At 45.6% G+C, this 16,272-nt stretch overlaps 1 protein-coding gene across 3 annotated transcripts in view; it reads right to left on the bottom strand.

Annotated features, from left to right (window-relative positions):
* Positions 1-16,272, bottom strand: part of MYO5C (myosin VC) — a 205,272-nt gene that overhangs the window by 85,172 nt on the left and 103,828 nt on the right. For all 3 annotated transcript variants that reach the window (XM_073653029.1, XM_073653031.1, XM_073653030.1), the window contains exon 12: positions 8,027-8,167. In XM_073653029.1, the coding sequence (XP_073509130.1) occupies positions 8,027-8,167 (141 nt within the window). The remainder of the gene's footprint in view (positions 1-8,026; positions 8,168-16,272) is intronic.

The raw sequence follows: 16,272 nt of genomic DNA, 5'->3' as shown, positions 1-16,272 counted from the left end.
CAATCCTGGTATGCATGGTCCCCTCACCCCATAATCCTGGTATGGATGGTACCCCCTCATCCCTATCCTAGTATGCATGGTCCCCTCACCCCCCAATCCTGGTATGCATGGTACCCCCTAATCCTTATCCTAGTATGCATGATCCCCTCACCCCCCCAATCCTGGTATGCATGGTACCCCCTCATCCTTATCCTAGTATGCATGGTCCCCTCACCCCCAATCCTGGTATGCATGGTACCCCCTCAGCCCTTTCCTGGCATGCATGGTCCCCCATCCCTAATCCTGTGGTATGCATGGCACCCCTCACCCTCCAATCCTGGTATGTAGGGTATCCCTCATCCCCAATGCTGGTATGCATGGCACCCCTCACCCCCCAATCCTGGTATGCATGACACCCCTCACACCCCAATCCTGGTATGCATGGCACCCCTCACACCCCAACCCTAGTATGCATGGCACCTCTCACCCCTCAATCCTGGTATATATGGTACCCCTCATCCCCAATGCTGGTATGCACGACGCCCCTCACCGCCCAATCCTGGTGTGCATGGTCCCCTCACCCCCTAATCCTGGTATGCATGGTACCCCCTCATCCCTATCCTGATATGTATGGCACCCCTCACACTCCAATCCTGGTATGTATGGCACCCCTCATCCTCCAATCCTGGTATGCATGGTACCCCCTCATCCCTAACCTGGTATGTATGGTCCCCTCATCCCCAATCCCGGTATGCATGGCACCCCTCATCCCCAATGCTAGTATGCATGGCACCCCTCACCCCCCAATCCTGGTATGCATGGCACCCCTCACCCCCCAATCCTGGTATGCATGGCACCCCTCACCCCCCAATCCTGGTATGTATGGTACCTCTCATCCCCAATGCTGGTATGCACGGCACCCCTCACCCCCCAATCCTGGTATGCATGGTCCCCTCACCCCCCAATTCTGGTATGCAAGGTACCCCCTCATCCCTATCCTGGTATGTATGGCACCCCTCATCCCCCAGTCCTGGTATGTATGGCACCCCTCACCCCCCAATCCTGGTATGTAAGGCACCCCTCACCCCCAATCCTAGTATGCATGGTCCCCTCACCCCCTTATCCTGGTATGTATGGCACCCCTCATCCCTATCATGCTGCACACATACAAAAAAATAAACGCTTATACTCACCTTTCTTCCCTGTGCTCCAGCGCTGCGTCCCGCTCTGCTGGAGACCGGGGGAGGAGTGCGGCGCTGGAGTACGCACGTGCCTATACCGCACTGTGTGGCACCATTTGGCTGAAGACACACTGCAAATGTGTCTTCAGTAAAATGGCGCCGGATAGCGCTATGCGCATGCACCGATTCCGACATCTCACTCCTGCCCCGGTCTCTGGCGAGAAGAGAGGCGTCGCGGCAACGCTTCTCCCGGTCAGGTAAGTTTGTAAGTATGGCGCCGAAGATCGAGGTATGCATTCAGTGTCTACACATATCGCGATCTCCGGCGCCATATACACTCCTCATACCTGCAACGGCTCCATGCGTTCTTCTGTCTGGAGCCAGACTGCGCAGGCATGTCGAGCTTGCGCAGTCTATAAAGGCTTCAGACAGAGGTATGCATCTCCGGTTATATTATAGATAATAAATAAATAAATGAATGAAAAATACTAATAGATAAAAAAACAATAAAGTGAGATCCCCCCTATTTTTAATAACCAGCCAAGGGAAAGCAGGCAGATGTGAGCTGGTCTTATTATTCTGGGAAGAGGCCAATATCCGTGGACCCTCCCAACCTATTAATATCAGCCCCCCACCTGTCTGTTTTGCCTTTGCTGTTTATAAAAATGGGGGGACCCTAAAAGAATGATGTGGGGTCCCCACTATTTTTAATAACCAGCTAAGGCAAAGTAGACAGCTGAGGGCTGATAATCGTAGATTATGTAGGGCCATGGATATTGGCCCCTCCCCAGCCTAATAAGACCAGCCCTCAGCCATCTCAGAAATGGTGCATCCATTAGATGTGCCAATTCTGGCGCTTAGCCTCGGCTCTTTAAATAATTTAAAAAAACAGCATGGGGGTCCCTCTATTGTTTGTTAACCAGCCAAGAAAAAATTGACACCTGAGGGCTGGTATTGTTAGGCTGGGAAGATCAAAGGATATTTGGCCCTCCCAAGCCTAAAAATAGAGGGGACCCCACAACTTTTTTATTTTATTTTTTTACATACGGCACTGGCCAATCACAGCCACACCTTGGCATGGCTGTGATGGGACCGGAAGTGCCCCACCGGAAAAGCTTGTTGATTGGCTGTGCTGCAACCTTTCAAGAACCTTTTTTCGGGCTGTCGTATCCGAACGCTAACACGGATTTCCGTGAGAAGCCTGTGTTCGGGGTCCATACACGGACACTAGGTGTCCGGTATGGACCCCGAGCTTTATTGTTCTGGTTCACCCATCACTAATTATTACCCCTTTGTTGCTCTTATTTGATTGCTGCTTCACCCCAGAGTATTCCATTTTCTTTATTTTTAAATGTGTCTTACGATTCTAGATATATAGGCACTTATTTTTAGTGCTACTTTTCATGATCATTACCAAGGGTGGCATTGTTCACACGGTAATTATACAGAGCATCCTGTGAGCCATGCCTCCTTCTAAAGAACGTAAAAATTAGCACTGAATAAAACGGCCCCTATCTCTGGAAACGAACGGCGGATTTAAAAATGAAACAGCAATTCTGATGCTGTTAAGCTGTGTGCCCAAGATGCGTTTTTTAAGCGTTTCCGCAGCGGCAAAAACGCTGAATGCTTAAAAAACGCATGGTAGAAGGCCTGCCATGTTCCCCAATGATAATCCGCATGTGCTTTGCACATGCTGCGAAAATTTCCGCTGCAGGTTATCATTGCGGAAAAAAACGCAGCACTACCAATTATTTTGCGGAAGCGCAGCATTTTTGCCGCCATTGACTTGCATTGAATCGCTTGGATTCTGCATCACTGCATCTGTAGATGCGGAATCCATGCGCTTCAATGTGAGGATGGTACCCGGGTGTGGAGGACAGGAGACTCTCCTCCGGACCCGGGTACCACAGAACCTGTAAAAAAAAGAATAAAATAAAAAATAAATATTATATTTACCTTCTGATGGCCCCCGCTGCGCTCGTCCTTCCATGCCGGCAGATCGTGGTGGACTGAAGGACCTGCGCTGACGTCATAGTCATATGACGGCAGGTCCTTCAGTGTAGTGTACCGTGAGCTGCCGGCAAGCCAGGACGGAGCGAAGCAAGACTCCGGGGGCCATCGGAAGGTAAGTATAGATTTATTTTTTAACATTCTTTAAGGTCACAGTATATAAATCCATGCCGGTTGCATGGATTTATATAATGTGACCAAGTTGACAAGCACTTTCCAAGTGATGCTAAAATCGCTTGGAAAGCGCTTGTCAACCCGCATGCGGAAATGCAAGTGAAGAAAGCTTCACATCCGCATGTCCCTGGCAGGAAAACGCATGTACAATCCGCATGTACAATCCGCATGTACAATCCGCATGCGTTTTTTTTCTGCCAGGAAGATGCAGAAACGCTCAGGAAAAAATCCTGAGCATTTCTGCATCGTGGGCACATAGCCTATCCTGACATGTTACTCTTTCATTTGTTGCACAAATAAGGTTTGACTATTATTCTGTGGGTGAGGACAAATATGGTGATACCAAATGTATGGAATATTATTTATGTTTCATTACTTTTATACAATAAATACTCTAATTCTGAGATAATCTTATAAATGTGCCCCTGCTGAGTACTGTGTAATGTACACTCTATATAGCAGGGGCACATTTATAAGATTACCTCAGCACAGGAACATTTTTTTAACACATCCAAATGTGGAGATTATTTTTATTCCAAGATCTATTGATTAAAAGGTACTTTGTTCATGGGAAAACCCCTTTGAATCTCTCTTGTACCAGAGATAGGAAATGGCAAAAGCAAGAATTCACCAAGCTGCCTCTACCAAGGACTTAGTTTTTTGGTGATATTTTATTTTAGTGACAGAAAAAAATTACATCTTGTCTCAGCAGCTATTTCTACAAAAATAACAAGAACTGCTGCTAAATTGTGTAGGAACTTGCAAGCATGAGGACCCTTAGTGTAGGGACTCGAAAGCATGACGACCCTTGACGTGGGTTACGAGCTTGCACATTTTAACCAAAATATTGACCAATATATATTATATATATATTTTTGTGCACGTTATATTTTTATTCAGGGTGCAGCCAAACCCATCAATGTTGGCCTTGTAAACTAGGGTGTCTGTCCTCATGGGGTGCACTTATACAGTTCTGGGCAGCCCACATAATCTAATAGTATGGGCGACACTAATGGGCTGCAAGCCAGACACTGTGCACTACCTGTGTGTGACCAGCGCCCTATACAAGCTTTTTTTTGTGAACAATATTAATACTAAGCAATTATCCCCTTCATGAATTGGTAGATTGTGACTAGTTGTCTCATCAGTAATTTGCCCCTGTGCTGCCTCTCTTTATTAAGTGGGTTTGCTGCATCCTTTTTTGCTGTGTTAATTCTTCAATTTTGGGGGGAATTTTAATCCCTCTTTCAGTGGCTTAGCTTTTAATTATATTAGTAGTTGCAACCGCTGGTAAAACTTTTACTTAAAGGGGTTGTCCACTACTGGAACAACCCCTTCTCAATCTGAATGTTCACCCTTGTTAAAATAAAAACACCTATACTCACCTCCCGCGCCAGCGCCATTCCAGCTGTGTTGTTATGTCATGTGAATCCGGCGCCCATTCAGTGCTGGCCTTCACTGTTGCCGCCTTTGGACGTATAAGTAATAAAGAGGAAGTGAGCAGCCAGCCAGCACAGGAGGTGAGTGTAGGTGTTTTTATTTTAACGGGGGAAAACATTCAGATTGGAAAAGGGTTGTCCTAGTGATGGACAACTCCTTTAATTATCTTAATCATTGCTGGAGCATGGTGACAAATATTGCTACAAGTGTTGATGTCACTTTTACAAAGAAAAAGTCAAAACATGAACAAGTCGGTATTTCTGTAGTCAATATAACAACTATGAAATGTTGGTTATCACTTAATGTCTGACTTACTAGTATATGTCTGATTTTTCATTTGGGTGAAAATACATTTCAGAAGTTTTGAAAACATGGAGGCCCAATGGCCTAAACACTACATCAGAGTTTTACTTCATCTGAACTGTATAGATGACACCATATATCTACCACTTTACATACTCAAATTACTCTGTTTCTTGGGGTATGGGAATAATGATCAACAGTGGTATGAAATAGTGTTTGCCCCCTTCCTGATTTCTCATTCTTTTGCATGTTTGTCGCACTTAAATGTTTCAGATCACAAAATAAATTTAAATATTAAATATTAGACAAAGATAACAAAAGTAAACACAAAGTGCAGTTTTTAAATTAAGGTCTTTATTATTAAGGGGAAAAGAATTCCAAACCTATAGGGCCCTGTATGAAAAAATGATTGCCCCCTAAACCTAATAACTGGTTGGGCCACATTTAGCAGAAACAACTTCAATCAAGCGTTTGCGCTAACTGGCAATGAGTCTTTTACAATGCTCTGGAGGAATTTTGGCCCACTCATTTTTGCAAAATTGTTGCAATTCATCCACATTGTAGGGTTTATAAGCATGAACGGCCCTTTTAAGGTCCTGCCACAGCATCTCAATCAGATTAAGGTCAGGACTTTGACTAGTCCACTCCAAAGTCTTAGTTTTGTTTTTCTTGAGCCATTCAGAGGTGGACTTGCTGGTGTGTTTTGGATCATTGTCCTGTTGCATAACATGAGTGTGCTTTAGCTTGAGGTCACGAATAGATGGCCACACATTCTCCTTTAGGATTTTTTGGTACACAGCAGAATTCATGGTTCCATTTACCACAGTAAGTCCAGGTCCTGAAGCAGCAAAACAGCCCCAGAACATCACACTACTACCACCATATTTTATTGTTGGTATGATGTTCCTTTTCTAAAACGCTGTGTTACTTCTACACCAGATGTAATCGGCCATACACCTTCCAAAAAGTTCAACTTTTGTTTCGTCAGTCCACAGAGTATTCCCCAAAAGTCTTGGCAATCATCAAGATGTTTTCTGGCAAAACTGAGACGATCCTTTATGTTAATTTTGATCAGCAGTGGTTTTCGTCTTGAAACTCTGCCATGCATGCCATTTTTGCTCAGTCTCTTTCTTATGGTGGAGTCATGAACACTGACCTTAACTGACGCAAGTGAGGCCTGCAGTTCTTTGGATGTTTTGTGATATCTTGGATGAGTCGTCGCCGCACTCTTGGAGTAATTTTAGTCGACCAGCCACTACTGGGAAGGTTTACTATTGTTTCATGTTTTTGCCATTTGTGGATAATGGCTCTCACTGTAGTTCACTTGAGTCCCAAAACTTTAGAAATGACTTTATAACCTTTACCCTGAGTGATAGATCTCAATTACTTTGTTTCTCATTTGTTCCTGAATTTCTTTGGATCACAGCATGATGTCTATTTTTTGAGGATCTTATGGTCTGCTTCACTTTGTCAGGCAGGTCCTATTTAAGTGATTTCTTGATTGAGAACAGGTGTGGCAGTAATCAAGCCTGTGTGTGGCTAAGGCAATTGAACTCAGCTTCCCAAAGATGTGATAAACCATGGTTAATTTGTGTTTTAAGGGGAGGTCACTTTTTCCACACAGGGCCCTGTAGGTTTGGATTTCTTTTTCCCTTAAAAATAAAGACCTTCATTTAAAAACTGCATTTTGTGTTTACTTGTGTTATCTTTGTCTAATATTTAAATTTGTTTTGTGACCTGAAACATTTAAGTGTGACACACATGCAAAAGAATAAGAAATCAGGAAGGGGCAAACACTTTTTCAGACCACTTAATAAACTTAATTAACTTACTTAATAAAAAAATGTTTGTGCTCTCATGTCATACTTATAATAGAAAGTTCAATAAAGATGATCCAATTAAACAAAAAATGACCAGACCAGTCTGCACAAGAGCGTGATAATACCACATGGTCACCTCTGTCAATGGTGCATGTTACTAAGAAGCCCCTTATTCACACATTAAGGCTGTGTTCACACGATGCGTATTTCATGCGTTTCCGCGGCGTTTTTGCAGTTGCGTAAACGCCGCGGAAACGCATGAAAAACGCATGGTAGAAGGGAAGCAATGTTCCCCAATGGAAATCCGCATGTGCTGTGCCCATGATGCGGATTTTTCCGCAGCGTTAACGCTGCGGTCAAAAATCCGCAGCATGTCAATTAATTTTGCGGAAACGCGGCGATTTCGCCGCCATTGACTTGCATTAGAACGCGCCAATTCCGCAAGACAGCATCTGTACTTGCGTAATTGGTGCGTTCTAATGTGCGGATGGTACCCGGGTGTGGAGGAGAGGAGAGTCTCATCCACACCCAGGTACCATTAAAAAAGCTGTAAAAAGAAGAATAAAATAAAAAATAATGTATTCTTACCTTCTGTCGGCCCGCGCAGCGCTCCCGCTTGGTTCCCGGCACTTTGCAGTGAGTTGTAGGACCTGCGGTGACGTCAGAGTCATGTGACGGGTCACGTGACGCTGACGTCGGCAGGTCTTTCAATTCAAAGTTGCCGGCAGCCGGGAGAACAGATTGAGCAGGACAGCGCGGGCCATCGGAGGTAAGTATATACACGCTCTCGGTTCACACTGTATAAATCCATGCTGTTTGCATGGATTTATATAGTGTGACCTAGTTATCAAGCACTTTCCAGGTGATGCTACATCGCCTGGAAAGCGCTTGTCAATCTGCATGCGGAAACGCATGTGAATCTGCATGTGGATCCGCATGTATTCTGCAGGAAAAACGCATGCACAATCTGCATGCGTTTTTTCTGCCAGGGAGATGCAGAAATGATGCAGAAATTTTCTGCTTCATTTCTGCATCGTGTGCACATACCCTAAAGCTTGCTGTATAAACAGCTATACAAGTATAATAAAAGTGGACTAAATTACGGAAATAAGTACTTACCAAGCATTCTTCATCGAGAAGTTCCAAAATACCCATCTTTGCCTCAATAAGGTCTATAACTGGTTGATTGTCATAGAAATCGATGAGAGTCCATGGGATATCTTCCTTCATGTATTCTTCTTGCTCAAGTTTGAAGACATGCTAGAATGGATTGTAAAGACAAGAACCTATTATTACCAAAAATTGGGGTCATGTCTTCAACACCTTTTTATATGGCCTACATTTAGGGAATATGTATCCCATTGAAGAGTCTCTGGCTGAAAGCGCCATCTATAGCAAGTGGGAGACTAGTACTATAGTCGCATGTAATAAATGGCTGCCATGGGGAAAACAAGCACTGGTGATGCAGGTAAAAACTAATTATTGAGGCTGCAGGCCTGGAGATCCCCATAATTATAATGTTTTAGAATGACTTGGAAGGGATTTTAAACAGCACAACTCTTCGTAGCATACATAGACCACAGATTCAGGACTGCTTTTGTAAAATAACAGCAATAACTCAACAAAGATGTTGACAGAAACACGACCTTTGGATTCAGTAATGGCAATTAAAATAGTGTTGGCAAACTGTAATAGAAAGTGCAGAGTCGTTTTATTACACAAGGGAGACCAATATAGCGTGCAACAGATGAGAAGACGTATACAGTTCTCCTACTATAAAGTAGGCACTGTAGACACATTGTAAGGACACCTTCACTCACTGCAGTGTGACAACCATAGGGGCCGGATGGCTTCTGCCATGAAAATCACCTTCAGCTATGTTCAGAATTCTTAGGTTTTACTATGAAAGTCAGGGTTTCTTTTAACAAAAAGACCAGTTACAAGTGACTAAATTACTAAATCTTACAAAAGTCAATATGCAAATAACTTTCAATAATTAAACCAGCAAACATAACACAGAGACTCCCAAGACTGGAGGGGGTTTCCTGCTAGAGGTTTTCCACTTAGGATCCAACTGTATAATACATTGATCGAATGTCTACATATAATATTTAGACCCTCTGTTTGGAATAAGAACACCCTTTTAATCCAGAAATTATTGCATAATGCCATGTGCACACAGTATTTGGTGAGTTTTTTACATCAGTATTTGTAAGCCAAAACCAGGAGTGGAGCAATAAGAGGAAAAGTATAATAGAAACTCCTCACCACTTCTGCATTTTTTGCCCACTCCTGGTTTTGGCTTACAAATACTGAGGTAAAATACTGACCAAATACTCAATGTGTGCACGTGGCCTAAGGGTATGTGCACGTGGCCTAAGGGTATGTGCACGTGGCCTAAGGGTATGTGCACACATTCAGTAATTGCAGCAGAAAAATCTGCTGCAAATACTGATGTGTTGGTAAGTAAAATGCAGCATAAAATACATGCATTTTTTAATGCGTTTTTGATACTTTTAATGCATTTTTCCCACTCATTAGTATGGTTGAAATCTGGAGCAAAAACGCTGAAAGAATTGACATGCTGCAGATCTGCAAGGAAAAAATAAGCAACGTGTGCATTCGACTTCAGGAATCTCATTTAGGCCACGGCCCCACTATCAGTATTTGGTCAGTATTCGGTCAGTATTTTTTCTCAGGAGTGGGAGCCAAAACCAGGAGTGGGTGATAAATGCAGAATTGGTGAGTTGTTTCTATTATACCTTTTCTCTGATTGTTCCTCACCTGGTTTTGGCTCCCACTCCTGAGAAAAAATACCGACCACATACTGATAGTGGGGCTGTGGCCTCACTTCGATGATACTAGGAAATCTTTCAGGTTTTATGACAAAACTGCGCAGAAAAAAATGTGACAAACAATCACAATGTGAGCACAGGCTCCTTAGGGGAACTTTTATAATGGAGGAAATTCAAGATGAGTCCAAAATAAAAATGAAAGTATTATATTCTATTACTTTTTTTTCTTTCATACTAGAGAAGTCATGTACAGTAATTGGCTATTTCAGGTTCGTTCTAATTTAAGTACAAGTTTAGTTTTAGTTTAAAATAATCAGCTTTCTGAACTTTCAGATTGTTGGATGCTCAGTAAAGGAAACTTTACTGTAAGACTGTGTGTCCACAATGCGTTTTTTAAGCATTTCTGCAGCGGCAAAAACGCTGCAAAAACGCTTAAAAAACGCATGGTGGAAGGCCTGCCATGTTCCCCAATGATAATCCGCATGTGCTGTGCGCATGCTGCGGAAATTTCCGCTGCGGGTTATCATTGCGAAAAAAAAACGCAGCACTACCAATTATTTTGCGGAAGCGCGGCGTTTTCACCGCCATTGACTTGCATTGAATCGCTTGGATTCCGCATCACTGCATCTGTAGATGCGGAATCCATGCGTTTCAATGTGCGGATGGTACCCGGGTGTGGAGGACAGGAGACTCTCCTCCGGACCCGTGTACCATAGTACCTGTAAAAAAAAAAGAATAAAATAAAAAATAAATATGATACTTACCTTCTGATGTCCCGCGGTCTCCTTGTCTTCGCTTGCCGGCAGATCGCGGTGGACTGAAGGACCTGTGCTGACATCATAGTCATGTGACAGCAGGTCCTTCAGTGTAACGCGAGCTGCCAGCAGCCAGGACGGAGCGAAGCAAGACTGCGGGGGCCATCGGAAGGTAATAATTGATTTTTTTCTTTTTTTTTTTTTTACCATTCTTAATTAAGGTCACAGTATATAAATCCATGCCTGTTTCATGGATTTATATAGTGTGACCAAGTTGTCAAGCACTTTCCAAGTGATAACCCGCATGCGGAAATGCATTAACTGAACTATTTTAAAACAAACTGGAAAAACTGGAAAGACAAAAAGTGTAAATAGGGTCTTATCTGATAACCAAGTGGTGTAAAATGTTAAAGGTAAGCTCACCTGATTGGGTTGTGACAGTCACCACTCCTATAGAGGCATATAAAGGCTGCTGCAGGACCACCCAGGAGATATGTTGCAGTAAATGTGGAATATGGTGGTTCAAAATCTGCACTGCACACTGGTTCAAATATATAATCACACATGAAGGTGAAGCATGAATGCGGGCCCTTTTTTTTAATACATTTTGAGTTGTATCATCTCTGTGGTTGGTCCTGATGAAGAGCTTTGAAAACCTTGAAAAGCGTTGACAAAATAAATCGCATTCATGCTTCACCTTCGTGTGTGATCATATATTTGAACCATTGGGCAGCGCCGATTTTGAACCACCGTATTACACATTTATTGCAACATAAAGCTATATTTTCACATACGTTTATCACCTACTTTGGGACCCCTATTCACGGGATCAGTCCAGATCCCAGTGGTCGGACCCCCAGCAATCGTACACTTATCCTGCAGATGAGTGATAAATGTGTTTAGTGGGAAGACCTATTTAAACTGATCTAAAAAGGATTGTTTTTCTTGAATGAAAAATACTCAAATAACTTCCTTACAGGGATTTTGCTTTTCTACTTTTTTTAGTAATTCTCCTTATGGAAACTATCACAAAAATAACTGGTTTACTGGACATATCACTTTATGAACCATGAAATAAAAGTCTGACAGCTGGGGCCCCTACAGGAGTAGAGAATGAGGGGTCCTGGTTTCCCTTTTCAATAGCACAACTGAGGTAATATGAATAAGTAACTATATTTAAGTTGCTAAACTAAATGTTCCCTTTATTCTCCTGCACTGCTGTTACAGCTCTCCTGCCCTCTCTGCCTTTTCCCTACCCACTGCCTGCCTCCTATTGCTGACAGGTTACTAATGTTTTAGAGACCTGTCAGTCAAAGCAGGGGGCAGGCAGTGACGCAGAGAAGGCAGAGGGGGCAAGACAGCGGTCAGCACGGAGCCCACCCACTACACTTACAGCTCTCCTGCCCTCTCTGCCTTTTCCCTACCCACTGCCTGCCTCTTATTGCTGACAGGTTACTAATGTTTTAGAGACTTGTCAGTCAAAGAAGGGGCAGGCAGCGACGCAGAGAAGGCTGAGGGGGCAAGACAGCAGTCAGCACGGAGCCCACCCACTACACTTATAGCTCTCCTCCCTCTCTCCTTTTTCCCCACCCGCTGCCTCCTGTCTGTGACTGACAGGTCACTAACGTTTCAATGACTTGTCAGTCAAAGACAGGGGGCAGGCAGCGGGCGGGGAAATAGCAGAGAGGGTAGTAGAGCTGTAAGTACTGAGCCCACCCACTGCACTTACAACTCATTAGCATACAATTCCAACTAAAGATTTTAATAAAAAAAGTGAAACAGATTTGTACAAGAAAGGTAAAAAAAGCCTGATGACAGGTTCCCTATACAGAAAATGGATTCTAGACATTGCATTGCTATTAATCCAGATACTTTAGCATGAAGTAATTATCAAACCTGTTAAACCAGTTCACCAACTTTACCAAGGTACCTGTAGTATGCACTATTCCTACACTATCCGCAATTATCACCGAAAGACATTCCCTTAAGCAAATAGTACACGTAATAAGAATTAGAGAGTGTTATAATGCATTCCGCCTTAAAGAAACATTAACGCAGGTTAAAAGCTCAAATCTGTTCATATGCTACAATTGTCACAAAAATAAACTTGCAACTAAATTGCAGCATTCGATTTTCTAGAACAATGTAAGACAAGGTAAAACAAATCTAAAAATAACGTGAAAATGAATGTAGTGTATATTCTAATATAAGAAGAACCACTTGTAACATTTTCACAACATAACTGAGGGCAAGAAAAATAACAGAGAATATGTCACTGACATCTATAAAAATAATGTGGGGACTGTTAGGAAGCACATCCATGGACAATCCATTGTGTTAGAAGGGTGTCTCATTGATATTCCATGGCGTCCCACTGCTGGAAACTCATTAGTCATCTGTAATCTGTTGGGGAACCTGACAGCAAGTGTTCATTTTCCCTGAGGAAATTAGAGTTGGAACCAGCTCAACACACTGGAGTAATTAAAAATTCACAAAATCTTTATTGGAAATCCTTTAAAAATAAAATAGCTGAAAAACTGGGCATCTCAGACAACAAAGCAATAAAGAGGGGTGGTGTGTATAACAGAAATCAGTCCATACGCATTTCGAGCTACATGGCTCTTGAACAAAGATTTTGTGAATTTTTAATTACTCCGGTGTGTTGAGCTGGTTCTGACGCGCCCCTGGGCCTGCTGTGTCGCGCAGCGTCTCGCGCTCGGGGGCTTACCCGGAACCGGATCAGATGAGGGTTGTAGTCTCCGAGTGGCGGGGACCCGGTCCGTGCCCAGGGAGTCAAACTCAGTGTGTGGCAGTCTTGATAGGTGTTATTTGAGTGTCGACTACGCCACCCGTTGATTTGCAGCTATGGAGCTGCCGCTGCAGGGCAGACCGCTGAGGCCGATGTAGAATTGTGCAGCGTGATAGTATAACCCCCAACGGGAGGGGTATGGCCTCAGGGCAGCCGACGTGGAAGATGGGGGTAGCAGGAACCACTCAGAGACAGTGCGGTGTAATTCAGGGTCTTTACTGGTAACAACGATAGACCCTCCCGGAGTACTTGCTAGCGAACGGGGCCTGGTCAGTCCTTGAGCAGATGGGATCTCCCCTGGCCAGGCGGAGTTGTAGGCCTCCCAAACTGACTGTACTCTTCTGGCTACCTTGCTAGAAGCGGATATAAGTAGCCCACGTCCCTGAGTGTGCCGTGTGGTGCTCACCCGTATGGCCGGTGACTCGGGGCCTTCTAATGGCTTCCGCTCCACGATGGCGGTGCTGGTCCCACGCGTGTGACCTTGCCTTCGGGTTTCTGGGCCTGAGGACCTGAAATCCCCTGCCGGTCGGCTTCTGCTGCTGGGTAAGAGTTAGTCCCCACAGCCTCGGACGCCGGGTCCGGTAAGAAAGCTTCTCAGTCAGGGCGAGCTCTGCAGCTGCCAGCCCCTGACTTGTAGTAGTATTGCTCCCACTGAGCTTCTGCTGTTTCTTCCTATGACTGTTTCTTGTCTCTGCTTCTTCTCTACTCCCTAACCCTGCCTCAGCCCTAGGTTTATATAGGGGAAGTTCTTCCCCTCCCAAGACTGGGCAGGAGGTGTGGCATGCACAGGATCCCTGACCAAAGGACCTCCCACCTGCTCTCAGACATAACATTACATTACTGTGGAAAACCAGACCCCTGGGGTGCCACATTCCCCCCTAGTGAAATTTAGTACTCCGGGAATAAACATTTTTTTTAGAAAAACATAACAAGATATAACAATAACAATAAAGAAACACATAAAGGTGGTCACGGCATGTCCGTAACCGGGTTGATTGCAGCGGCGGCAGATGGGTCGTCCGTCCTCATTGTACCGGTCACTCGGTCTTCCTCTGGCCGGTGGGGTCCTCCTTGGTCGACGCCACGGGATGTTCTCCGGTCCGGATGCCAGCTGGATCTTCCCTGGAGTGGAAGCCTGTAAAGACTGCACAGTTCGGGTTAACGCAGCAACGCTTTTGGCTAGCTCTTGGACCTGATGGTGCAGGTCTGGAGCCGGGTCATTGTTCAAAGCCTGCGCATCAGCCCCTACAGGCCCTGCCGACAAGGGCGCCGCCTCCTGGTGGTAAGTGATAGCTGGGCGCCTGTGGGTCACAACGCCATCCGGTGCCGGTTCTCGGAGCACCCGGATGGCTCTGTCCTTGAACTGTGCAAATCCCAGATGAGGGTCCTGTAGGGCCATTGCCCGCAACTGGGTTCGGTGGGCATTGCAATATAAACCCTCTATAAATTGTTCAGTCAACAGCCTGTCCTCGTCTCCCACGCTGTCAGGGTCGGTCTGCTTAACGGCTCTCAGGGCCTCTTGTAGGTTCAGGGCATAGTCCCTTATACTCTCATGGGCCCGCTGTTTGCACCCGTAGAATCTAAGCTTGATCTCGGCTGAGGTGCGGGTATCAAAGGTGTCCCTCAGCCAGGTTAGTATCCCTGCGACAGTCCTCCCCCCAGGTGGCCAGGACTTTACCTCCCTTCGGGCTGCTCCGGTTAATTGGGCCACCAGGATGCTCACTTTTTGCTCTTCTGTGAGGGGGTACACCTGGAAGAGGCTATCCAGCCTTTCTCTAAAGTCCTGCAGGGTATGTGACTCCCCTGAGTACTGGGGTAGCCAGGCTGCCCCCGGGATATAGGGCATGGTGAAAGGCATGACCGCGACAGCGGTGGCGCTGGCGGGGGTTGAAGCGGTGAAGCTCTCCTCCGTATCCGACATCCTTCTCCCCCCTAGTGGACCGTGGCCTACCTTGCGATGATCCTCTTCCGTAGGCCGCGGCTCCGCAGTGGATCGTCAGGGTTGAGGACCTTCCGTCGCGCTCCGGTGACGTCGGCGTCTGCTGGGCTCCTTCCAGGACCTTACGCAACGTCCGGACGTGAGGCGGGGCTTCAGTTCTCGCGGGCTTTTCGGAGTCCACGCCCCTCTTCTTCCCGCACGGCGTCCTCAAGATGGCGTCCAACGGCGGGAAAACTCCACGGATGGCGGGAAGAAGGCTGAAGATGGCGCCGGATGGCGGGAATCTTCACAGATGGCGGGAAGAAGGCTGAAAATGGCGCCGGATGGCGGGAATCTTCACCACAGGTGAGTTTGAAAGTCTCTTTTTCAGGCACGCAGTACCCGGTGGTTGCGGGCACGAAATCCTGCCGACTACGCCAAAGTTGACGCGCCCCTGGGCCTGCTGTGTCGCGCAGCGTCTCGCGCTCGGGGGCTTACCCGGAACCGGATCAGATGAGGGTTGTAGTCTCCGAGTGGCGGGGACCCGGTCCGTGCCCAGGGAGTCAAACTCAGTGTGTGGCAGTCTTGATAGGTGTTATTTGAGTGTCGACTACGCCACCCGTTGATTTGCAGCTATGGAGCTGCCGCTGCAGGGCAGACCGCTGAGGCCGATGTAGAATTGTGCAGCGTGATAGTATAACCCCCAACGGGAGGGGTATGGCCTCAGGGCAGCCGACGTGGAAGATGGGGGTAGCAGGAACCACTCAGAGACGGTGCGGTGTAATTCAGGGTCTTTACTGGTAACAACGATAGTGTTAGAACCTTGCTGTTAGGTTTTTTTTCCTTTGCTGGTCACATGACCTTGTTGGCCTATTTAATCCTGCTCCGCCCTTCTGGCTTTGCTGGACTTCATTGTATATCTACTTTCTAGCTAGCCTGTGCTCTGTATCTAACTCTGTTAGTTTGCTTGGTCTACGGACCTCTATGTTCTATCTATTTTGTTTGTTCGTCTGTCTGCTACTATTTCTGTTAGGAGGTGTCCCATATTCCTCCCAGTCCTTAGTACTTGTAGGGATTCCCTCCCCACA

This window comes from Phyllobates terribilis, unplaced genomic scaffold, assembly GCF_046119375.1.
Source record: "Phyllobates terribilis strain yellow unplaced genomic scaffold, ASM4611937v1 Scaffold_11__3_contigs__length_659146591, whole genome shotgun sequence".
Lineage (NCBI taxonomy): Eukaryota > Metazoa > Chordata > Amphibia > Anura > Dendrobatidae > Phyllobates > Phyllobates terribilis.
The sequence above is the reverse complement of the archived record's forward strand: the minus strand, read 5'-3'. Positions and strand labels throughout refer to the sequence as shown.